This window comes from Manacus candei, unplaced genomic scaffold (assembly GCF_025592945.1).
Source record: "Manacus candei isolate 608988 ecotype Guabito, Panama unplaced genomic scaffold, ASM2559294v1 h1tg000037l, whole genome shotgun sequence".
NCBI lineage: Eukaryota > Metazoa > Chordata > Aves > Passeriformes > Pipridae > Manacus > Manacus candei.
Genome location: NW_026138085.1, coordinates 11,813,866 through 11,838,301, shown reverse-complemented (window position 1 = coordinate 11,838,301; position 24,436 = coordinate 11,813,866). Strand labels below are relative to the sequence as shown.

The 24,436-nt window shown below is 43.9% G+C and overlaps 2 protein-coding genes across 7 annotated transcripts; one reads left to right on the top strand and one right to left on the bottom strand.

The window, feature by feature from the left end:
* Positions 1-922: 922 nt before the first annotated feature.
* FAXDC2 (fatty acid hydroxylase domain containing 2) lies at positions 923-15,807 on the bottom strand. Of its 5 annotated transcripts, none has more exons than XM_051794406.1 (11): positions 15,637-15,807; positions 11,977-12,106; positions 9,725-9,789; positions 8,533-8,580; positions 5,671-5,762; positions 5,469-5,566; positions 4,659-4,780; positions 4,136-4,341; positions 3,120-3,225; positions 2,267-2,433; positions 923-1,252 (listed from the first exon to the last, which is right to left on the bottom strand). In XM_051794406.1, exons 4-11 carry the CDS (start codon positions 8,578-8,580, stop codon positions 1,096-1,098), a joined length of 996 nt encoding a protein of 331 aa, XP_051650366.1. In that variant the 5' UTR covers positions 9,725-9,789; positions 11,977-12,106; positions 15,637-15,807; the 3' UTR covers positions 923-1,095. The 5 variants fall into 5 exon arrangements, with proteins under 5 accessions (XP_051650366.1, XP_051650367.1, XP_051650364.1 ...); XM_051794407.1 differs by having other exon boundaries at positions 11,977-12,086; XM_051794404.1 differs by lacking the exon at positions 15,637-15,807 and adding an exon at positions 12,214-13,740.
* A 244-nt stretch (positions 15,808-16,051) lies between these two features.
* CNOT8 (CCR4-NOT transcription complex subunit 8) lies at positions 16,052-24,377 on the top strand. Of its 2 annotated transcripts, none has more exons than XM_051794409.1 (7): positions 16,052-16,170; positions 17,402-17,597; positions 19,233-19,426; positions 20,855-21,016; positions 21,812-21,956; positions 22,631-22,741; positions 23,056-24,377. In XM_051794409.1, exons 2-7 carry the CDS (start codon positions 17,481-17,483, stop codon positions 23,203-23,205), a joined length of 879 nt encoding a protein of 292 aa, XP_051650369.1. In that variant the 5' UTR covers positions 16,052-16,170; positions 17,402-17,480; the 3' UTR covers positions 23,206-24,377. The 2 variants fall into 2 exon arrangements, with proteins under 2 accessions (XP_051650369.1, XP_051650370.1); XM_051794410.1 differs by lacking the exon at positions 16,052-16,170 and adding an exon at positions 16,412-16,882.
* Positions 24,378-24,436: the final 59 nt, after the last annotated feature.

The window sequence follows — 24,436 nt, the reverse complement described above, 5'->3', positions numbered from 1 at the left end:
GAGTGGGCCAGGTTCATCCCTGTGTGGCTGCAGGGACCAGAGGAGGGCTGGGGAAGCGAGCTGACTTCCACAGGTAGAGCTGGGCTGACCACAGGTGAGTGCAGCACAGGTCAGCCCTGCGTGTCCCCTCCTCAGGGGGCTGCTCTAGCACTGAGGGGAGATGTGTTGTTTTTTGTCCCAGGCCCCCAGGCAAGACTGGAACTTAAAAAGATTGAGAAAATTCACAGTATGTCTCAATAGGTCTGTAGGTACTTGGGGATGTGCATAAAGCTCTGGGGGCTGCTATGTTGAGTCCTTTCTTACAGTGTTTCACTGATGTCCACACAGCTCAGGACAGCAGGAACTCAGCTTTCCTTGGAAAGACTCTTTCTGTAATTTATCATTGTGGAATTTTGGTTGTATCTTGGAGCGAGATGAGGCTCAGCAGGAGGAGGTGATGGCAGGTAGCACATCAGCTCCCAGCTCCTTCCCTGTCCCATGAGGGGAAACTCACTTTTGTTTGCCACTGGTCTGTGGAGCAGCCGTGAGGCTGTGACAGCTCTAATTCAGAGTGGGACTGACCTCTCCCAAGGAGAGACTGCTCAGGGGGAGTCAGGTCTCTGAGAGACCTGGGAGAGTTTCTAAAGCTGTGCGACCACTGATTTTTCCATGGGATTGCATCTACTATCCCAGGTGCTCTGAGTCTCAGAAAAATAGTGGTTTTAATACTATCACATGCAATTACAGTGACCTTGCTGGTGTTTCTATAGAATCAGTGCTGCTGAGAGTTGCCTGTGGAAACTGGTGCCAAAACCTCAGTAATTCTTAATGAAAACTCCCCAGAGTCACGTGGCCCAGAACACACCTGGTTCATGCACAGGCAGCTGGAACCAAGGGACAGTGCAAGTAATTAAGAAGCAAACCACTACATTTTGCTTAAAAGTAGATTTCTGGAGCAAGAGTTTTTTGCAGTAAATGTGCAGTCATTTCCAGCAGCATGTTTGACTTCAGTTTCGGATCTCATTACGTGTGAACAATAACTTGTTTCCCAGTTAAAATACTATTTGGCATAAATCATTGTCTCTCACTGCTGGTCACAAGAGCTGCTGGGCTGGTTCACTCGGCCCTCTTGGGTGCCTCGGGGATGCTTTCGGAGAGCGGTGTGAGGCCGAGGAGGACCTTGTGTCTCTCGAAGGCTTTGGTTTGTCTGAACACTCTGTCTGTGCCATGCAGATAATCCAGCACTCCCAGGACTCCATAGCACTGGTTGAACCTGAGAACCAAACGAAGATAAACATCGCTAGAAAGCTACTGAGGTTACCTCACCTTTTGTATTTCCATTCCTTTGGGAGCCCTGTAACCTGTCTGTGATTTCTGTCCCTGCACCAGTCTCCCTGGCAGCTCTGTTGAAGCCTGGGTGAAACTTGTGCAGCTTCCCTCTTTGATGCCTTTGTTACCCAGAAATGGTGGCACTGAGCAGCAGCCACAACTCTCCTGGGCAGCTGAGCTGTGGGAGCAGCTGGACACTTGTATTACCATTTCATGTGCTCCCAAGACTCAACTGCCATGGGACACAGAGTGGCTGTGCTTCCAGCACTGGGATACTGGCACAGCTGTCCTGTCCAGAGAGCATCTTGGATCTGCAATCATCTGTGTCCTGACAGGAGCTAAGATTCAGAGGAAACAACAGATAAGAACTGGCACCATGTTTGTTGTGCTGCCCAACATTTGGGGGGCGAGTGAACTGTCCCATGGGCTGGATCTGTAGGAGGGGCAGACTTGAAGAATCTGGTACACATCTGGGAGATGGGAACAGTTCTTCCACTGCTCAGGTATGTGTCCCTGAACAACCTGCTGCAACTGCTCTCTCCAGAATAGGAGGAGGCTGGGAATCTCTGCCAGGAAGGGTTGTGATTGTCTGGGCAAGGTGTTATCTGATTAGTGTTTCTAATCCCAGTGTATGGGAGAGGAACAGACAGGCTTCCTGCATGTTCCCTTCACCTGTGTGACTTGCCCTTGCTCTGTCTTTACATTACATGCAATGTCCTCTAAACTTCTAGGAAGAGCCTTGCAGAGAACTGTCTTTGACAGGGCTGGAGTCCCTTGAAATCCTGATCTGTTTAACTGCTGTAAGAACTGGCAGCATTCAGCAGGTGAACTGGAGAGCTGCTCTGCCTGTACACGAGTCGTGCAAACCCACTTGACCCTTGGAAAGGAGCTCTGCCCACCAGCAGTGCCGGAGTGCCGGCAGGAGGGGAAGGGGAAGCTGAGCAGTGCCCAGACGTACTTGAGGTGGTGGAAGTCGTGGAACTCTGGAGATGGCAGGAAGGGCAGGTGGTATCCGCAGTGTGAAATGCTTGTTGTTACGAGAGCAAGGGAGAACCACACTGAGATTGAAACAATGTGAGACCCCATGACCATCGGGCCAGTTATGACAGGCAGCGTGTTGGAGAGCTGGAAAGGAGAACAAACCACCTCAGTAATGCTCCACAACAAGCAGACCCTCCTCTAGGAGCTGAATTGTGTCACTTGGGTGATGCATGACATTAGTTTTGTGCAAACAGCACAAAGGGAAGATGCCTCTGTGAACATCTTAATAAAGCTACATAATCATCCAAAAAATAATTATGGGACTAACAGAGTTCTACTAACTGCAAACCACAGTCATAGCCCAAGCTCCCTAAGCTTGTAGGAGGAGTTAGACATGAGACCAAACCATGGATGTGAGGGCAGCATGATTCCAGTAAATCATCCTGGAGTCTGAGGTATGAATTTCAGCTTCACTGTGGAATAACACTGAGGCTGCTCTTGGGAAACCTCACTGTAAAAGGGTAAGGCCTGTGGACACACACAGTGATGTGATGATCTGCATCACTTCACTGTGTCCTGCCCATGACACACAGAGAGACTCAGAGCTGGTGCTCTGGCCCAGGACTCCTGCTAACAGGAGATGGGACTTCTAAGTAGAATCTTTTCAAGGTGGGATGTGTTTTCTGGGAAGTCTCAGCTGGAGCAGCGCTGGGAGACACTCCTGCAAACACTGATCACATTTGCTTCTCTTCTCTTACCACTTCTCCTAATCCCATGGAAATCATGCTCCACACAGCAACTGGAGGGTGATTATGGGAGAATCCACTTACTATGTGTTCTACAGGGTGAGCATAAATTGAGACCACGCCGACGGGGGCTGTCCACTCATGGTGCTTCTTGTGAATGTGCTTATACAGGACTGGGTGGTGAACAAGCCTAAGCAGAGCAAACAGAGAAAGGAGAAAACAGAGAAAGGCAGGGTTTGAGCTCTGCAGAAAGGAACATGGAATAACAGAACACAGAATTTCTGTGGGGGACTTGCTCATATCTCCTCTCACTTAAGGATTTAAACTGGGAATAAGAGTGTAGGACTCCTGCCTTCCCATGCTCTCTCTCTGTAGTACTGAGCCTTCACTCAATTGATGTGTCCACTGGCTGATGTTAAACTTAGTCCACATAAATCCTATAAATCAATGTCCCTGAATGACTCATTTGCTCAAATATGGGAGTACTGCTTAGGGGAAGACTCTGTATTTTCACTGGTTTGACTTTTCCAACTGCCAACTATTAGAGTCAGAATTTTTGGTTCCATGGGCCCTTTGTAAGAAATAGATTTTACATTTTTTTGGTGCATTTGTCTAAAAGGGAAACCTACATATTTCTGAGAGTGCTGAGCTCACTTCTGCATGGGCTTTTGTAAGCCTTTGTCCTCCTTGTTCTAGCTTTGTCCTCTAGAAATCCTGCAGTGTTGGGAGCCAGGCCCTGTTTCATAGGTGTGGTACAAGGGAACGGGAGATCAGTCACTGACCTTTTGGACTTTTTTTCTTTCAGGATACTGAGCCTCACTCTTTTCAAAGAACACAGCTCTTGTGTAAAGCTGCCTGTTTTGTTTCTTCCTTAGCTTCTAAGCTGTTCCACCTTTGTAATTTTACCCATTTTTGCTTACTCTAGGTAGTGGCCTCACCAAAGCCTCATGTTGTAAGGGTGCATTTCAGGACCTGTAAGCTTTCCCATATAAATACTAGGCTGGTGGAAGAGGGGGACTAGGATTATTGCTGTTGTAGGAGATGAGTATAAGCTTAAAGGCATGGAGGAGAATCAGAGTCCTGTCCCTGTGGTCAGTCACCTGTGTGTATAATAGAAGAGAATTTCCTCTATTATGATGAAGATGCTTAGCTCCACAAGAAACCACTGGAAAGTGGGTAATTCCTTGCTGAAGGTGTTGCCCCACCATTTCATGACATGGAACATGGCCACAAGCATAGGCAAGGAGACAAAGAACTGATTACCCAGTGCTGTGTAGATGGCTTGGCACAGCTTCTTTGTGTCCACCTGCAAAAGAGAAGTCAGGACTTGAGGCAAAGTAAGAAGTGATGCAGCTTTAGTTGGAAGGATAAAAAGCTTTTAGATTTATAGGCAGTTCATTTTGGGACCAACTTTTTAACAAGCTGTCAATCCAGATCTGATCAGTAACCTGATTATAGGATCTGCCTTCCTCTCTGCAGTGGATATACAAGACTTGGCTTGATTCTCCTGGAATCCTACCTGGTTGCAAGAGAAAAGCATAACAGGTTCTTCTCCCCATTCCTGGCCTAAGAGACTGCAGAAAGTGTTTAGCCAGCAGAAGAGGCAGAGTGGGAAGTACTTACAGGATCATTCTTGCCCAGCTGAATGCGATAGCGAGTAATGAAAGTTGGCTTTCCTGTTATATCAGCCACCATAAGGATTCCATTGAAGCCCCAGAAAGCAAGTGCAGGCATCAATGCAGCCCCTGTGGCATGAGGAGAGGGCAGAGATGTGTGAATGAATTGAGAGCTATGAATAAATCAGAAACAAAATACACTGGCATAGTATCCAGAGGACCTTGCTGGAACTCAGACGTGCCAAGACCTGCCCTGAGATGCTTTAAAATGGAATATAGGTAAGTTTTGACATCCAGGTAAGATCTAAAGAATGGGGAGGAGGTTAGAGAGGACAAATGTCTCACAGGTTGAAACTTGAGAAAACTGAGGCTAAGAAAAGGCCTCTCTGTTCTGGGTTACTTTTAAATACAAGTAGTATAACGTTGAGTTGATCCCTAGAACCTTGCAAGGTCCCTATAAGTTCTGTTCACCAGCTGTTAATCACAGAGAAGAGTTTTACAGGTACTAGAGCAAGAGTAAAATCCATTAATTGTACTTAAATTTTTAGTAATCAGTTCTGCTGAGTCATTCAGTTCTCACAGGAGCAAAGTATCTTCGCAGGGAAGCCATTTCAGCAGCAGAAAAATCAGATTTTTAATCTGTACAGGGGGTCTAATGGTGACCCCATTCAAAGGCAGAACATGCACAACATCAGCTGCCTCTGGCTTCCAAGCCAGTGCTTTTCTGTGGGATTAGTGAGTTTGGCAGGTCCATGAACCCCTTTTACATACAGTACATGGATGATTTCTCCTACAGAGGAGTGTTGTTAAAACTCACCAAGGAGGAAGATTGTCCACTCATCTCCCTCAAAGAAGTTGTAGAACTTCAGCCATGTTGTTTGCCAGAAATTGCCTAAAGTTATATCCTGCATAAACCTGTGGAAATAAGAGTTCTTGGTTGCCCATCTTCTTGTCATCCACTTTTTTCCCCTTTTCACAGAAAAGTTTACCCTCAAGCCACTTTGTTTGAACAATCTTACCAAGAAACAAAGTTCACTAAGGCAGTGAACGTGAGCAGGCCTGTACTGAAGGCATAGGCACTGATCTTCAAGGCATCCCAGAGCTTCTCTTCCTGTGAGAATCAAAAAGAGAAAGCACGTGCTGCTGAGGCCTGCCCTGGCATTTTTGGTATTTGCAATGGTAAAGGCAGTCCTGTGATGGCCTGTTTTGTTTCATACACACTCTAAAGAACACAGTAACAAAGCTGTTATGGGATATTGTGTGTAATTGAGGGGGGAGTACACACACATCCATCTGCCATGCTTACAGAGACCTGACGTGTCACTGATGTGGAATTTCTCTGGAATAACCAAAGGGAGAGAAAGGACCACTGATTTTTCCCTCTCTGTTTTTATTTGGATGCTGCTCAGTACCTGGAGGGCTATAATACAAGGAGCTTCTGGATAACTCGGAGCAGTGGGAAAAGAACACCTGGGGGTAAGGAGTGGTGCTCCACTTCAGCACCTCCCTCCTTCAGTATTTTCTCCCTCCCAGGATACAGTATGCTTTTTCCCACCCAAAATAGTCAAGAACTGCTGTGCTCACATGACTTGGTTAACAGCTCCAGTTAATCCAGAACCTCTCCTCTCAACATCCCTTTTTGTTTTGAAGACCCTTTGTGAAGCCCATTGCCCACATGCCCAGAAACTTGCCTTTTTTCCCCAAGTATAACAGAGCTTTAACACCTTTCCTTTTGTAATTCACTTTGCTGTGCCTTTAGGCCATCACAGGTACAACTCAGCTCCCGTGCTGAGAGTACAACTTGGCCAGCAGGTATCATGTGCCATCTGTATAAAACAACTGCACATCAACAGGGAGCTAAAACACTCAGCTTCTCACAAGTACAAAGTTCTATAAATCCCTGCTCTCAGCCACAGAAATGTTATCTTCTGAGGAAATATTCCTGCGGGCAGCTCTAATGTTAGCAGGACTTTTTATCACAGTAAGGATTTTAACTGTACAGAGCAACTGCAAGACTCAGAAAATTACCAGTGAGACCTTTTGATTCTAGGAATAAGTATATTCAAAAAGCAGCATTCAATATTTGAATATTTAAATATTCAAAACCAAGAATATATTTAAATATTCAAAACCAAGAATATATTTAGCAAATATATGACAAATTTGTAATTAATCATCTGTCTTTTAGAGTGGCCCAAGTTTCAATTGGTTCTGGAGTTCAGCAATCTTAGTTTGGTTTTTCCTGAGTGAATATGAATTATATTTATCTACAGGATGTTTTTAAAAAAATCAATGTAATTTTAAAATAATATTATATAATAACCAGCTATTGTCTTCTTCATTCCTCTGTCCTTCCTGTTTTTTAACTGTGGTGTTGTGCTGTACAAACAGACTGGAGTAGAAATAGTATGATTCATAGTTGCAGTTCTGCTTGTCTTCTGTCAGAGAGGACAAACAAGAGAGGCAGCTCACTGAGAAACATTGAATGCAGGTGGTTTAGGGTAATGCAACATAGAAAAATTCTCTTTACGTGGCTTTCAGATTCTGTAACAGCTACAGAACATTAAATGTGACCCAGGACTTGTCAGCAATATTTATCTGTTCCAGGACAGAACTTTGCTTGTTAGCACTGAAATATTCCTTATTAAAACAAACAAACATTTCATCTTATCACCTTCTTTTTTTTTTTTTTTTAATCAAGTGAGCAACTGGGGAGGAATTAATTGCCACGACTCTTGCCCTACAGCTTGATGTTTGTGAACCCTATAGGTTTATATTATAGCAATGCTATCAGCTGCCAGTGTTATCACTGGCTGTACTGAACTGCAAAGGCCAGGCTGGCAAAAGTCTCAACTCCAGCTTCAGATAGTGCCTGCTGGATCCTGGGCTGGAGATCTGCTCTCTTAGCAATTTCATGCTTCCAGTTGCCTCCATGTTATGCTGAAGTAAGACTTTCTTAATCTTTAGACCCTGGAACATCACCCACTTATTCTTTAAAAAAAATGTTACAAAAGCTATAAAAAGCTTTGAGCTTTTTCTCCTGGGATGAAGAAAGAACATACCAAACAAAAATTCTGATGTCTTACAAGTGTTAAAATTTTTAGTCAGACCAAATAAGATTTCAGATGCTTTAGCATCCTCCAGCTGAAGAACTCAAAAGTTTCAAAAATTAGTAACTCCTAGTACTCACCACACACTGTGCAAGTCTTGCCTTGAGAAAGGATAGAGCAGGTAAAGCTCAGAACCTCAGCTATTTAAAAAGCCCTTTGGCTAGAAACTGTTTTGTTTTGGGGCTGTGCTTTTATTGCATGTGATGAAGTGATTACATGAACAAGTCACACACAATGTAATTACATGAGCTGTAGAAGCAGAGAAGTTTACATATATATATAAAAAAAATCTTGTTCATCAAGTCCAAGTACTTAACACCCTGTTTCTCTTCATGCCAACAGCTCCAGCACAGTAGTTTCCAAACTAATTCATGGATTGCTTGACTTCTTGCCCTTAAAGGGCTTGTAGAAGTTGGCAAATTCCTTAAGTGCAGAACAGGGTTGCTGCTGGCATGGTGAAGAGATTGGGGCACATCAGCTGGGTCTGGGCCCAGTGAGGTGGTCCAGCTTCTGGTTATGGGGGAGTGTTGTGGGTTCTTGCCACACAAAGATAACAGGCCTTTCCTCACTTGCTGCTGTAGCTGCAGTCCACTGGAAGGGGAAAAACACAGGGGAAATGCTGCTGTAGTGATAAGAGATGAGCTCCTAATTGTACTAAAGTGATCGGAATGTGGATGTGTCTGTCACTTCTCTTAGAAGATGATTCAACACATCCAGCCTTCCAAAGCACCTGGATAATTCTTCCCTTAAAAGATGACCTTGAGCCTTTACCTGCTTCTGCTGCTCAGCCACAGTGGAATATCCAGAGTCTCTTTTCATCTGAAATAAAAGGTGATGTAAGTAAGTGAACCTTGGACAGCTGGAGAGTGAAAGAACACACTGCTGGCAACAGCAAATCCCCTCAACTTCCAGTCAGCTGCAAAAGTGTAAAATATTTACTCTGTGTGCCCTGTCCTGTCCTGCTCCATCCTTCATGTTGACCATCGAGCAAAGCTGAGCTCTAGAGAAGGAAAAATGCCCTTATTTCCTGATGAGTTAGAAGTGTCCCAGAAGACTAACAGGGATGCAAAAATGACAAAGAAATATGGGAGGATAGCCAAACCCAAAGCTTTTTGCTCGTGGCACACGTGTGTTGTGGCACATCTGCCTCCCTTATCTGACCCAGGAATACAGTGCACCCAGCAGCAGCTCCAGCCCTTCTCAGACTGTGAGGAAATAATGATGTGGGATGTTTCCTTCCATAACAACAACATGCAGTTAAACTAAGAGGAATGAAAAAAAAAATCCTAGAACAACAAAGTGAGTTTGTGCCACAAAGGATTAACACAGTAGAGCTCCACACAGCCTTCACTCATGTGGCAGAGAAACTGTAAATTACAGCCTAAGAACATGGTAACTGATAAAATCATCTTTGCTTCAAGTCCTGCTACTGTCAGTTAGAGGGTTAAAGTCCTAAATGGACATGTGGCCACCTCATAATAAATCCCCTTGCATCTGGCTCTGGCTTGACCATTTGTTAATCATTTTGTTAAAAAAAACTTCAAAAATAAATCAGACCCAAGGTTTAAATAGCTGCTGGGCCTTCACCACTGGCCACAGCCATGAAGGGTTCTCTATGTCAGGCCATGTCCTGGCTGTCCTAGGGATTATTGTGTAGCTGTTTTTATATTGCAATGCTCTTATCATCAAATATAATTAGCAAAAGTTAACAAAACATTCCTTAATGTTTTCTTGGTTTCACATGATCTTTAAGAACAAACACACAAGTTCTAATAATACAACAGCCAGATTACTGAGGATTGAGGAATTTAATCCATTTTGCTTTTCATACTCAGCAGAATATTCAAGCACAGGCAAAACATGTTACCTAAGGTACAAAGGAAAGCACAGAGAGGTTTAAAGGCACCTGTCTAAGGCACAAACACTTGGAAAATTACCCATTAGGAAGATGATATTCTATTACCTTTATGATGGAGGGAAGCCTCTTAGGAGTACTCTTCTTGCAGCGACTCAGAAAGGAGGAATACACTGCCAAAAAGAAGTCCCCTTATTAGCCAGAAGGTTATAGTTTCCCTTTGAAATTATAGCCTTCTGGGTTCTTGCAAATATAAGTCTGTTTATTTACAGGTGTTTCCAGCTCTGTTTCTCTACATTACGTATTAGTATGCAGGCTAAAGGGCATGAGATAGAAAAATTAAGACACCTCCTTCCTGCTTACTCATGGACAGAAAAGGACAAGAACAGCCCACCACACACTTCAGTGGAAGAAACTAATGTTAAACAGTTTTGAGAAGGAAAAAAGAAAAACTAGGCAAAAAGTGATTTGAAACTGGAAACCATGAGCTCAACTCCCAACCCCTATTTCAATACCAGGGTTGGATGTACTCCTATGGGAAATGCCATCTTTTGGTAGCAGTCTTAAAAAACCCCAAACCCAAGTTCACTTTGTCTCCCTTGGCCAAAAAAGGTAGTGTGAGAAGTGCCCTAAGATGCTATTGCTTAAAATGAGAATGCATTAGGGAGCTCACAGTGTCCAGGGCTTCTTGTCTTTCCCCAGACCTAGAGCTCCTCACTACTGGACTCTGTGAGCTGCCAGGGCCAATCCTCTTCTCCTCTTATATGTTGTTTGCCAACCACAATTTTATTGATAAAATATAGTTGGATTCTAAGATAGTTGATGAAGAATACCCGTAAGAAACAATCATAAATAACCTGCTGGCCTGAACACAACAGCATGAATAATCCTTGCCACAAGGATAAATTTAAATTGATCTTATCATAGTTTTTACAAGACCTTCTGATCACATCTGTTACATAACATGCATTATATGCCCATCTTGTCACAGAGGTCCTCTCAGGGCAGGTGTGCCCACTGCCTCCAAGAAAACACCACTAATACTTGAAATATGTCAGGCTTGAATAATCCATTTATTTTTGAGGCTTTGTTCCATTCCAGCTTTCTTAACAGGTTGTTCAGAGCCTTCAACAGTTGAGTGTCTGCAGGGAGGGAGATTCCACAGCTTCTCCAGGAAATCTGTTCCAGCATTTGGCAACCTTCACTGTGATTTTTTTCCCCTCAGAATTTGCCTTGTTATAACTCCTATTATTTGCCCTTTGGCTGTGCACATCCCTATCTTTACAACCATCCAGCAGGGAGCTGAAAACAGTAATGTGCAACACTTATTAATGTGTAAAATGCAATATGCAACCTCTAGTAAGCCACATTTCAGGATAAAACTTTACATTATTTACACTAAACCAAGATAAATTTGGATGGATGAGGTTTTCCCCAACATCTAATTACCTACTCTTTTTAGTGTTGGGTAATGTCTCTCCTGATTCAGGATAAACCAAATACATTAAAAAACCATTCATGTAACCATGGCTGTTTCAGCAAACAAAAAAGCCATTCAACTGCTTGGCACTGCTCTCATGTTGGCATGTTTTACATCCCCGAATCAACCAGTGAAGCTCTCAGCTGCCTGCAGCTATTTCCAAATATCAGCTAGAACTAGAGCTGTGTAAGAAAAAAAAGAGTTCCTTTTCAGTTATTTCATATTAGTTAACACAAAAATTGATCCAGATCAAATTCTCAACCTTGAAGTAAGAGTAATTGATTTTCCAGTCAGTCTCTTGGCATTAAAGGGGATACATACACTAGTCAAAAAAGAATTCTAATACATTTTTTAAATTATTATTTCCATGTATAACTTCATTTGTCCAACAAGTGTTCATTAAGTCACAGATCTGTTTTCAGCAAATTTTCCACTTCAGGTACCAGGATAGGTTAGTTTGTCTAAGCCATGTTTTACAATGCTCAGTTTAATCTGAAAAGGAAAGAACTGCCATATTTTTTACAATTGTTTTAACATGTGCATCATTATGGGGCAGACAGCCCCATCTCTGCTGTCCCCTTAGATTTCTGGTGCCCAAGATGAGGCACCACAGGTGCCATTCCCCCTGCACTGTACCCATTGCACTGCACCCTTCTGACAGCAGCCAGACAGTCCTGCACAGAGGGTGCAGCTGAGTGACTGGCTGCCCACCATGGTATTCCTTCTGCCTTCCTGCTTAAACCTTCTGTTGTAGACCTTAATTCCCTGGAATCAACCTTTATAGTGCACAGACAGTGGAAAGCTGCTCCTGGGAGAAAAAAGGCTGTAACTATTCATGAAAGTACAGAACATATAGAAACAAAAACACAGGACCACTCACCTGGTCACCTGAGCAGTTGCATATCCACGAAGCTCTGTGGACAGACACAGGACCAGACGTTGTTTGATGTCCTACCAAGCCCTGCACGGGTCTGAGGGCAACCACCGTTCCTAGAAAAGCTCACAATGGACTTCACACAGACACACGGCACTGCCTTTTAATGACTTCCTCAAAGTTTCTATCATATCTTTTCAAGCTCCTACACCCTTGAACTCTGGCTGCCCATTCTTCGCTCACCTCCTGCTGATGGTAGCCTAGGAGAGGTCCTTTGTGTCTATTCAGAGCCCAGACTTCAACTCTTCACCTTTCACTACTGCTGTGGAAACTTTATGAGGGTTTAGGCAAAGGCAACAGGGGTGTGTTTCCAAGCAGAGCCGGCTGTCCCCTCCCAGACAAGTCATGTGAAGCCAGTGCCATGTCACTCACTGTTAGTGCTGGCAGTGTTCCCCGTGCCTATGTGCTGTTACTCAGTTAAGCATGTGCAATGCATCTCTGCAGGTAAGAATTTTTCATCAAGAGTTCGTCACAGTACCTGAGAATAAAAGAGCCACCAACGCCCTAAGGATAAGTAGTTTTTATAATTCAGCAACTCATGTTTTGAGCACAAAATAGCTAGAGTGAGTACAACTGAATGGGTCAGAGGTGTATTTGTTAAAAGCAATAAGGGCTACTGTGCAATCTGGCAAAAAAACAGCAGTCCAGTTTTCATTCTGCTGTACTAGGTCTATAAATTACACCAACGCTGTTGTTACACAGTGTCCTCAACCAGTCACAGGCAGTGGTTCCATGAGGAAGAAGATGCATATAGGTTAGCACGTGCTTGGGCTTAGTTGTCTTTGAACATGATGTTTACAGACCATAAAGTCTGTAATTATGGTATTGCAGAGAGCAAGATGTAATTTACAGTAGTATTGGTCTTTATTATGCAAATGTGGCCCCAATCTGTTACTTACCCAATATATAGTGCCTTATTACAAACTAAGCTCTGAGAACTGAGTGTTATTATCATAACTTTCCAGACTTATTTTTTCACATGAGGAAAAACAAGGAATATCACCTCTCCCTCACAGTTAGCCTTGTATGGCCACTCTCAGGTGAAGCAACCTCTCACACCAGCAGAGCTGGAGCTGTGGAGGGCTGCAAGCGTGACTAGAATTTAACAGCGTTACTGTTGCTGTTGACACTTTCTCTTGACTAATTCCAACTGCTCCATAGTAGGAATTTGTAATTCTTAGCTACTGCTACTAATTGTTATTTATCAAAGACAGCAGACTCAACAGGGAGGAATGTGATTCCTTCAAACTATGTACTCACATGCAGAGGAGGAAGTGGAAATGGGCATTTCAAGAGGGGGATGCCACATGGATGATGTCCTGAGCCCATCTTTGTTTGGACTTGAGATTGCAGTGGGAGGATTGTCCATCCAACAGCCAAAAGCAGCTGATAAAACAGTGAATTTCAAAGACCTCAGTGTTCCTTTGTAACCACTGCTCAATTCCAACATGGGTGATCTCTGAAATATTCATACCCATAGGAACAGACAGCTCAGCACATCAGGGATGTGACAGCTCATGACATTACATCATAGGGATGTAAATGTCATTTATCTTCTGCTGCAACTTGTGTCTAGCACATGTCACTAATCAGCTGCTTCTCTGCTGGCTGCCCTGTGCCCTGCACTGGTGTCTCCACCACAGACACTCCAAGGCTGGTGCAATCTTTGCTGAGGAATGCAAGAAGTCTGATTTCTTCTCTCCACAGTTTTTTTGATAGTCACTGGTTGTTTCACTGTTTGAAAAGAGTATCAGGAGAAAATCTCTGAAGTACATTTCAGGCTTGCACGAGCCCACTCTGATAGTTCCTCTAACACTGAAGAGGAATCTGACCTTGGCATGCCTCACCTACTCCCTAATTCCCTGTGTTCTGAACCAGATTTCTAACCATCTCCTAGGGCACACGTGGTCACCACCTACTACTGCAGTGGTGGCTTTGGAAGCATCTGTGGAACCACAGAACAGTTAGAAAAATGTAAAATTTTAGGATTTCCATAAGTAAGTTTTTTTCCTCATTTGTGGTGCTGTGACTGAGCTCTACAAGAAAGGAACAACTGTTTCTACAGAGCATGATCCAGGACATGCAGCTCCAGCTGCCCAACATGAAAATGTTGAGCTAAAGCCCTTTATTCCACTTTATAATGTAGCCCTACACACACAAACTGTTTTTTGTACTCTGGTCTTAACAGAACCAGAGGGTGTAAGGACTCCTTGGACTGCTGAACCTGGAGCATGGTAACTTCCAAGTACAAAAACCATGGGACTTTTTTAAAGAGGAAGGTGCCTTTTCCAGCTATTCTTCATCTTTATTAGCAATGATCAAAATCAGCCATGCTTGGAGAAACAAATTCTGATCTCCCTCAGCAAAATATGTCACCAGCACTCCCCACCAGTGCTTGCAAACATCCTTCAACAGCCTTTTTTTACATGGGAATATTTAAACACTGCAAGTGTAATTTATCACAGGCAATTATTGCCTGCAACACATTTTTGTGAGAGTACCAAGGCACAGATATTTACAGTGTCCTGAGAAGATGCATCCTCCCTTTTCCCCTGGATTCAACATACCTTCGAGTGCTGGGTCTATGAGCAAGAAAAATATGTATGTGTATTTAACTCTGAATTCTTTAGGGAATAAAAAAAAAGATCTATGCACAGAGTGCTGTAATCCAACCTGGGGAATTCACCCTGCTAACAACATGTTTTCTAGCATGAAATCCCAAACTCAAGTGACCACGGGCAGAAAGGTGATTACTTTCTGCCCATGTAGCATATTGCATAATAGATAAGATACTCAATGCCAGAGACTGCAGAGCTAAGGCAAAATGGTAACTATCATCTATGAAGATAAACTTCGACTCAAAATAACATGAAATAATGGCATGTCATAAGATGTTGACAGCAACAAGGTCACTTGACAGAGAGCAGCACACAAAAACCCTCTTCTAAATGTTACATTTCTGCTGAGGCATGAACATTAAAACTGAGACACTGAACTATGAAGTGGGAAAGAGCCCATGAATCGGTTTTCCAGATACTTTGATCGAAATGGGTGGGCAAGTAGCTGAGACTCAGTGAGAAGAAAGACTCCCAAATGGTGGGCAGATAACCCAGTACTAGAATGCATGTAAATATATATATATATACACACACACACATATATTTATTTTATAATGGATGCAACCCTGTCCAGAAGGCAGGCAGTCTAAAGGAAATACTATCCAAGCTTAATTAGTAGACAAGCTTCCAAGTAAATTGCCTCTCTGCCATCAGCATCAGCCCGCAAAAGTGTTGGCGGCCGCGTTCCACAAACGGTTCGCTTATACTGCTTCACCAGGTAGAACCTTCTGTTGCTAACTTAATTGAAATTCCATTCCCGGAACAGCAGAAGCAAGACTAAAAGTCTGCAGGTGTAGCAGGGACTTGTAAGACTTCTACGCTCCTGCAGGAAGCAGCAGAATTTCCTCAACTAATGAGCTCGATACGCACTGCACCGTAGGGCCGGGACAGCGGTGGTTTGCACTCTGGGCCTCGGAAAATGAACCCTTATCCCGCTCCGCCACCCTGCGCGCCCTCGGGCCTGGCCCCGACCCGGGGACCCCCTCACCTCCCCTGTGGTGAGGGAGGGGCGGCCGCTGATCCTTCCGGGGACGCTCAGCCAAGGCCCGGCGCAGCCCGTGTCCCGAGGGGTCGGGGCGCTGGGGCTCCCCATGCTGGGAGCCCATCCGGTCCCGCCGGGCGCGATGGCGCCTGTTCCCCCAGGAAGCGGAGGCTCCCGGCTCCCTCACCCCTCGTCCTTCCCCCCGCCCGCGGGCTTTGGACGCGCCCGCCGCGCGCAGCGCTGAGAGCCCGGTTGAGCCCATTCCCGGCACCGCAGGGGGGGGACGGGGAAGAGAAACACTGCTCTCCCAGCGCTCTGCGCATGCGCAGTGCGGGCGGCGCGGCCGCGCGCCGTAACGTTTCCTCTCTCCCCCAGCCCCGCCCCGGCCCGCCGCGCGCGCCGCCGGGTTCGCCACCTCTCGCGAGAGCAAGAGCCGCGAGACCCGGAAGCGCCGCCCCCCGCGGCGGGGGGGACTCGGAGCCATCGCGGCTGCGCGGGGACGGAGCGGCGCGTGCCGGCCGGGGCTGCCCCGGGCTGCAGGTACCGCCGGGGCTGCGGGAATGGGGCGGGCCCTTGGCACAGGCACCGGGGAGCGGGGCTGGGCTGAGCTGAGGGGCCGCCGAGGACAGCGGCCCACCCGCTTCCCCCTGCCGTGAGCCGTGTCCGGGCGGCCCCGCCGCTCTGAGGGAGGGGGGCCCTGAGGGGACCCCTGGGCTGTGAGGCTGTGCTCGGTGCCTCCCGGTGACTCGTGCCTCAGGGCCCGGCCGGGGGCTGGGCGGGACCCCTGAGCAGGGTCTGTGTTCCAGCCCGGGAGCTGTCCCGGGGTAGCGCTGCTGACGCTGCCGGTGTCAGCTGGAATGTTGAAGCTGAAATACGCCCCTGCAGCGTGTCCTGAGTTAGATCAGGGAATCACAGCATCCCGGAGCGGGTCGGGTTGGAAGGGAACACTGCGGGTCAGCTGGTCCAACGTCCCTGCTCCAGCAGGGCCATCCTAGGGCACATTGCACAGGATTGCGTCCGGACGGTTCTGGAATTTCCCCGGGGAGGGAGACTCCACAGCCTCTCTGGGCAATCTGTTCCAGTGCTCGGTCACTGCACAGGAAAGGAGTTCTTCCACAGTTCACGATGAGCTTCCTGTGCATAAGTTTGTGCCTGTTTTCTCTTGTGTTGTTGGGCACCACTGAGCAGATCCTGGCTCCAGCCTCTTGACATATCCCCCGTCAGACATTCATGCATATTGAAACTTATGTTGGTGAGTGTTCTCTCTAACACGTTATGTTACTGTGTTTAAAAGCTCTTCATCACAGAATCACAGAATGATTTGGGTTCAAAGGGAACTTAAAGATCATCCCATTCCACCCCCTGCCATGGGCAGGGACACCTTCCACTGGACCAGGTTACTCAGAGCTCCATCCAGTGTGGCCCTGAGCACTTCCAGGGCTGGGGCAGTAGCTGAGGGTTAAACATGAGGATTCCTTGCTGTACATCGTGTGCCCAGAGTTTCAGAGCTTATGCCAGGAGAAGGAGAAAGATGGGATAATGATTCTTTGCATGAATAACTGTACTGTTAATTGTGCATCTGCTCTGAACAGGTGCTCTAGATTTCAATCAGCACATTTACAGAAAGTGATAAAAGCAAGAAGAAACTTGATGTAAACTTTAAATGGGTTGTTTGAAGCTGGAAATGGAAGTGTGACTGACTGCTAAAGAGCATTTATTCTCATGTGACTCTTTCTTCATTTAAAGCATTATTTATGTCTCTTTAATGCAGCTCACTGATAAGATTGCACAGCTTGTGATTCTGCACTGTTGTCAGAGTTCAGCATCAGCTGCCTTTCCTCTGCTGCAAGATGCCAGCAGCTCTTGCAGAGAACAGCCAGGTTATCTGTGAAGTATGGGCCAACAACCTGGAGGAAGAGATGAGGAAGATTCGGGAGATCGTTCTGAGTTACAGCTACATTGCCATGGTAAATGTTTTATACTTGACCTAATTGCCTTAGTCAAGGGATTTTTTTGGGTAGAGGGAGTAAGTTGATTCTTGAGTGAGAAATGATTTCTCCCTACCCCCAGTCAAGCTGTGATAGAAGAGGTGAAAAATTAAAAAGATGTTGAGTAACTTTCCAGAATTTAATACAAGCAGTGTTGAGCATGGATTGAGTGAAAAAAGGGCAAGATGGAGACCCACTTAAAAAGATGAATTAATTTAACATTTAGCTATTCATGGTGTTTTAGTTTGTACAATACAAAAATGGAACAGGTCATAATTGTGTTTAAATTTCTATTTTTCCACTGGTGTATTTGTCCTTTGGATGTCTTTCTCTGTTTGGCTGTGGAAGATGCCATGGGACTGTAGGTCAAAAGGCCTGACATCCAGTCAGCTGGGCTGCCTCCAGCTCCTTTTTAATGAGGGCAGATGTTGATTCTTAGGGAAGAAAAATATTCTGGCTGTAGATAAGACAATGTGTTCAGAAAGCTTTGTTTAAGAAGACCAGAATCTCCCCCGGGTGGGAGGAATCTCCTCCTGCTCTTACAAGTCTGTATCTGCTTGGCAGCACCCAGTGAGTTACTTAAAGAACTGGTTTTAGTTTTGATACTGCAAGTTCTGCCAACTTTGCTTAGAAATACTAAACCTCAGGATAGGAAAAGTCCTTAATAAAAGTCTGGCACAAAGACAGGTGCCCCTGCAGTGTGTGCAGGATTTCTGTGTCAAATGCAGTTGTGGATGGGAATATGATTTCTTGTTGTCATATGTCAGTGGGAAATGAGCTTTTTTGCATCTTTTTCATCCCACTGAAAGTGTGCTCAGGGCCTGTTTTAGTGGCTGTGCTGTCAGAGTGGACACAAAAGCATCTTGGGCAAGGGAGAGACTCTGTCAGATGCACCAACCTCTGGGTTCGTTGTGGAAGATTTTGCATATAGTCAGTAGAAGCTACATGACCTAATCTGAGGGTAAAAATAGTGTGGCAGTTTGGGTTTCAGCAAAGGTAGCACACAGTCTCTGGCCAAGTAAAATGTTTTTCATCAAATAGATGTTTTTTTTGTCTAATAGAGGGTTGCTGTTGTTGAAGTCTGTTTTGATTGATAGTAATTTTTGTTAATGTAGGCATTGGCTGTTCCTCAGAAACAGTGAAGGTTTCACTGTCTGGGCTATCAAGTGAAGATGGTCAGAGTGCCAAATCTAACTTGTATTTAGAACGTGAAAGAATGCTGAATAAATAAAAACTATTTCATTGTAGTAGATTTAGGGAAAATGAGGGGGTCTGTTGCAAGGGAGAGATGTTTAGATTGTACAGTAATGCATGTTGGAGGGCTTTGCAACGTTTTTGATTTGGAAAAAAACAAAACTGTAAGAAGGCATATGTGTAGTAAATTAATGCAATAGTTTATTAATTGTGTGGAGTTTTTTAGTGTCTGACTTGTAGCAGTTTAAAAGCTGTACGAATATGGAAAAGGAGGGGAAAAAACCGCTGATTTTAACAGAATAATTCACAGAATACAGTGCTGAGACCTGCAGGTGTGGAACCAAATAAACTTCCAATAGAGGGATAATAGTGACTTCTAACAGAGAACATGGTGAAACAAAATTTTCCCTTCTGTCCTAGGACACAGAGTTTCCTGGAGTTGTTGTCAGGCTGATCGGGGAATTCCGCAGTTCCACAGACTACCAGTACCAGCTCCTGCGGTGTAACGTCGACCTGCTGAAAATTATCCAGCTGGGCCTAACTTTCACAAATGAGAAGGGGGAATATCCTTCTGGCATCAACACCTGGCAGTTTAACTTCAAATTCAACCTCACGTGAGTCTTTTGAGCCGGGGAATAATTTCCTGTTCTCTTCTGCTGTGGAGATGTTTTCCTTTGGCAAATGCTGGTGTCCGTGTGCTCATCATCACTGGCTAATTCCCAGCAATAAAAATTCAGATTCTAATGCAGAATATGTGGGAACCTCTTTTGGAGTGCCAGGAGTTAATAATGTTTCTCGAAGTCAAAACTGTGCTAAAATCCTTAATACCCTTTTATCTCTTGATAATTTTATGTGTCTTATTCTGGAACAATGTTATAGTCTGAAACTTCATGTATTTTATGTGTATATATATATATATATATATGTATATAAAAATCCATGTCTTTCTGCTAAAAATAAATGGATGTGCTGTTTTCATCATAAAAGACCTCCTCACAGATCCATGCTAAAATATAAACTGGGATCTAAAAACATGTTGGTGTAATCATCACACCTGTTCAGGAGAATGAATATTGTTAAGTGGAGCGTGGCAGTTCTTATCTCCTCCATACTGCAATATCCTGGGTTGCAGCTGAAACAAGTTTCATTATTCCTTCCCCTGTAATTATAAAGACAAACTCAGCATAATTACCACTAGAGCTGCCTGGAAGTAAAGAAAGGTTTATCTGACAAAACCACACACTTATAGGAAATCAATTAGTGTTTTTATGAAGCTGTCATTGGAAAGCATTAGTTACTTTGTGCAGGGCACACAGTTCTTGAACCCAAAAGTTGTACTATTTACTCCACAAATCTGTGAGCCTCTTAGAAGTATTGAATCAGAGTGAAGGGGTTTTCACAGTGTGATCACTTCATTTGACTGAGTAATCATATTGATAGGAACTTTGATCTGTGTGTTGTCATGTCCTTTCCTCCCCCTCAATTGAAGCAAACCAGTAAAGAAGTCAGGTTCCTGCTCAGCTCTCTACCAAGCACATCATCACTCATCCCCATCCTCCTTCCTGAGTCAAGGGTGATGCAATTTTGTTTACTCCCAGAGATGGAAGTGGAGGTGATGATAAAGTGGTACATGCTGTGAAGTGAAAAGGAAAAATGTAGACAGGAATGATGCTCAGTGCTTTAGAGTTGCACATCTTCCTCTTTGAGAGAACTCCCCTTTTCTCTGTGGTGCTTCCCTTTGCCTTGCAGAAGAGGCATTTTTCAAAACTCAGTTTCATTTCTGTGGAGTTGGAATCTTTGGAATTTGCACTAGCAAGAGTTATTAACTAGTTACGATCACAGAGCAGGTTGTTACAGATGTAGGAGGCTGTGGTAATGATATTAAAACTGAGTCAGTTTGAATTTTCTAGAGAGACAAATGTGGAACCCAGAGGTCTCTTACTGGTCAGTCCAATTCTTGAAATACTGTGTGGGGACAATTTTTCTAAAATTAACTTATCTTGGCAGCACCTTAAGTGCAAACCTGGTTTTTTTTTCTTCAGGGAGGACATGTACTCTCAGGATTCCATAGACCTCCTTGCCAGCTCTGGGCTGCAATTCCAGAAGCATGAAGAAGAAGGGATTGACACCCTGCATTTTGCTGAGTTGCTGATGACATCTGGGGTTGTCCTAAGTGACAGTGTGAAATGGCTCTCCTTCCACAGGTGGGTCTGAGATGGTCACTGACCCTGTCAAATCTTTTCTTGATTCTGTGCTTTTTTCCATGGAGACTGACACAGATTTTAAGGAATAAAATTAGCAGTCCTGCAGTTCTTAAAATAAGATATGAAAGCCAAGTTTAAGAAGTAAGGACATGTGACACTTCATGGTCTGAATTTTGTTTATGTGTTGCTTGCAAATCCTTTTGCTGTTACAGTCTCCTTCAATGCAAGAAGTTAGTAACAATTTAAAATATGATTACACTTTAGTAAATGCATTGTAAAGTAAGGATTTTGTTTCTTTTTCCTTACCATACTGTTGGTGGTGCTCTGAACTTCCATCTTGTGTTTACGTAGAGCAAGAAATCTGTGTGGTTAAGATGTGTTTCCTGTAGCCTTTCAACCAACTTGATTGCAAAGCCTCTGGTGTCTGATGCCATCACAAGTGAAAGGACCTGCCATCACCTCCTCCTCTCTCAACAGACACTTCCAGGGTTTCCTGCTTTTCTGTATTGCCCATAGCTACAGAAATGTACAGTGTTGAGAAGAAATGTTTGTTCTTCCCAATGGCTTAGCTGTTTCACAAGAGGTTAGAATCCTCAAGGAGGATTCCAAAGTCCTACACTGGCATGAAAATCAGGATGAGTTCTGGCTCTGATCCAGAGAACTTTTATGAGTGTCAGAATATGTTAAGGCTTGAAAGGTACAGCAAGTAAAATTCTGTTGAAAAATGAGATATTGCTACCGACTGAGTTACAGGTGCTGCCTGCTTATCTGGTTTCTGTATGGGTTTTTTTTCAGTGGTTATGATTTTGGCTACATGGTGAAGTTGTTGACAGATTCCAAGTTACCGGAAGAGGAACATGAATTTTTCCATATCTTGAACCTTTTCTTCCCATCTATCTATGACGTGAAGTACTTAATGAAAAGCTGCAAAAACCTCAAGGTAACTTGTCTCTCCCCAGCAAGCAAGTGATGGGCATCAACACTGTAAATGTACAGGAAGCCAAGTGACAGAACTGCTACTTATGTTGTCTTAAAACTGGAACTTGTGTAAAAGCCAGTGGTGACACAGAAGCAGCTATGACACAGTTTGTCTCTAATGGATGCTGCCCTCTCCACATGAGACTTATCAGTATGTTTATTATAAAGGAGACATTCCCATAGTGGGGAATTCCCTTCCGGTTTGTGTATCAGAGGCTAATTATAATTCAGCATATTTCCTATGCAGGGCTGTTTCTTTTACATGAACCACTCCATGACTTCATTAGTTAATCAGTTAGTAGACACTCAGAGGGTTGAAAGTAATCTATCTACTGAATCACAGCCTTGTTTGAGTAAAGGGAGGGAAAGGTCCAGCATGTGTAACCTATGAATGTACCCACAGTCATCTCAAGTATCTGCAGCAGGAAAAGGAAGGCACCTAAATTTGAGAAGAGTTATTTATGCACTCTTGAACAGTATTTGCCACTGTGTTTCACTCACAGCTGGTGTGTGCGTACTGCTGGAATCTGCATCGATTTATCATATTCAGTGTTTGTCCTCATGTTTTGGAGAAGTGTGGCAATTTTGGCAAGAGATAGATCTTCTAAAATAAAACCTGTTCTGTTTTATTTGCAGGGTGGCCTTCAGGAAGTGGCAGATCAGCTGGATTTGCAGCGAATTGGACGACAACACCAGGCAGGATCAGACTCTCTTCTCACAGGAATGGCGTTCTTCAGAATGAAAGAGGTACTGCAGTGTCCTTTCTCCCGTTCCTACCCATAAATGTCAACATCTACAGTGTGTTCTTTGTTTTGTTTTGGATTTTTTTGAGCCTTGTGGCCATCACACTTCAAACTGTCAGTAATAGGAGTTGTTGATATTGGCACAGACTTGTTCTGTTTACTCCTCTTTCATGTGCTTATTTTAATTTGCACGCTGCATCTTAGGGGTGGCCGATTTCAAATAAGCTGTTTAATTAGCATTGGATGCTTTCTGATTTAGAGGCACAATTAAACAATACCTGTTTCTCTTCCCTGTTTTTTTTTTTTTTAAATCTGCAGTTGTTTTTTGAGGATACAATTGACGATGCAAAGTATTGTGGGCGACTGTATGGCCTTGGCACAGGGGTGGCTCAGAAACAAAATGAAGATGTGGACTCAGCCCAAGAGAAAATGAGCATTTTGACCATTATCAACAACATGCAGCCGTGATGAGCGGTGCCCCTCAGCAGAACATGTTTACCACATTGGCAGCTGCTATCCTCAACCTTTTTCCCTAATAGTGTCTCAAACAAAAGGCCTCTCCAGTCCACAGGCTGCGCAAGGCCTGCAGTGTTGCTGAAGAGCTGCATCTTCATTTGAAACCCAGAAGAGTTGACTGAATTCCTAATACCAGCATTTGTGGTTTGCCATATTTTTAATACCAAGGCCAAAGGACAGAATCTACTGTGTATACCTCTGTTTATTTTTTCCTCTTTATACTGTACAGAATCTGCAAGGAAGATTTAATGGTAGCTATTAAGTAGAGCTAAGGGTCTGGAAATCCAGTGACAATGGACACAGACATGCACACAGATTTGCAATTTGTGCTTTATAAAGCTTATTTTAAAACGTCTGCATGGTGTCAGGGTGACAGCTTCACCTCATATTTTGCTAATTTTATCTTTGTGTAGTCTGCGAAAATTGCTCCCTTTGATCACTGCAGAGGTTTGGGAGTGGATGACATTAAAAATGATCCTTGCAGCTAAAAATATTTGGAGATTTGCTTTAACAGCCATAGGAGTGGATATTAATGGAGCTGATTTGATCAGAACTCCTTAGTTTCTAATTCTGTATGTTACAGGTTTGACCAGTTCTGAGCCTCAGCTTTGTTCTTACGGGTATTAAGGAACTGTTCTGGAAATAGATTCAGAGGCCCAAAAGTTTACCTTTGACAGGGGATTGGACCAATACTCTGACTTCAGTTTTCTTCAACTCAACCTACAAATTTTATTCTTCTCCTTGCAACACAGCTAGTTCAGCAGATGGATAAGTATTTGTTCCTCTTCTCTCCCCTGCTTCTCCAGCCCCTAATTTTACAGTTTGCTTAACAGATAAAACAACTGGTTCTTTTCATTATATACACCTGAAAAGTAGTTAGAGGATGGAAGAACTTGGGATTCTGACTTTGAAAAAAATGAGCTATTCTGCAGTGCTTTTTTTTCAACAGCTCTGTAATGACATTTCTTAAAAAAAATCCCTTTTGGACATGTCAAACCTAAAGTTCATAAGACTTTGGCATTTTAAAAAGTCTTAATCCATTGTTATGAGTTGAGGTTTAGAGCTGGTATTTAAAATGCTTGTAAATACTAGGTTTTATTTTTTGTAAAATAAATTTTTTTAAACCAGGCTTTGTTTTGGATTTTCTATCAAGCACTAGAATTTCCAAAGTTGAGGCTCTGGA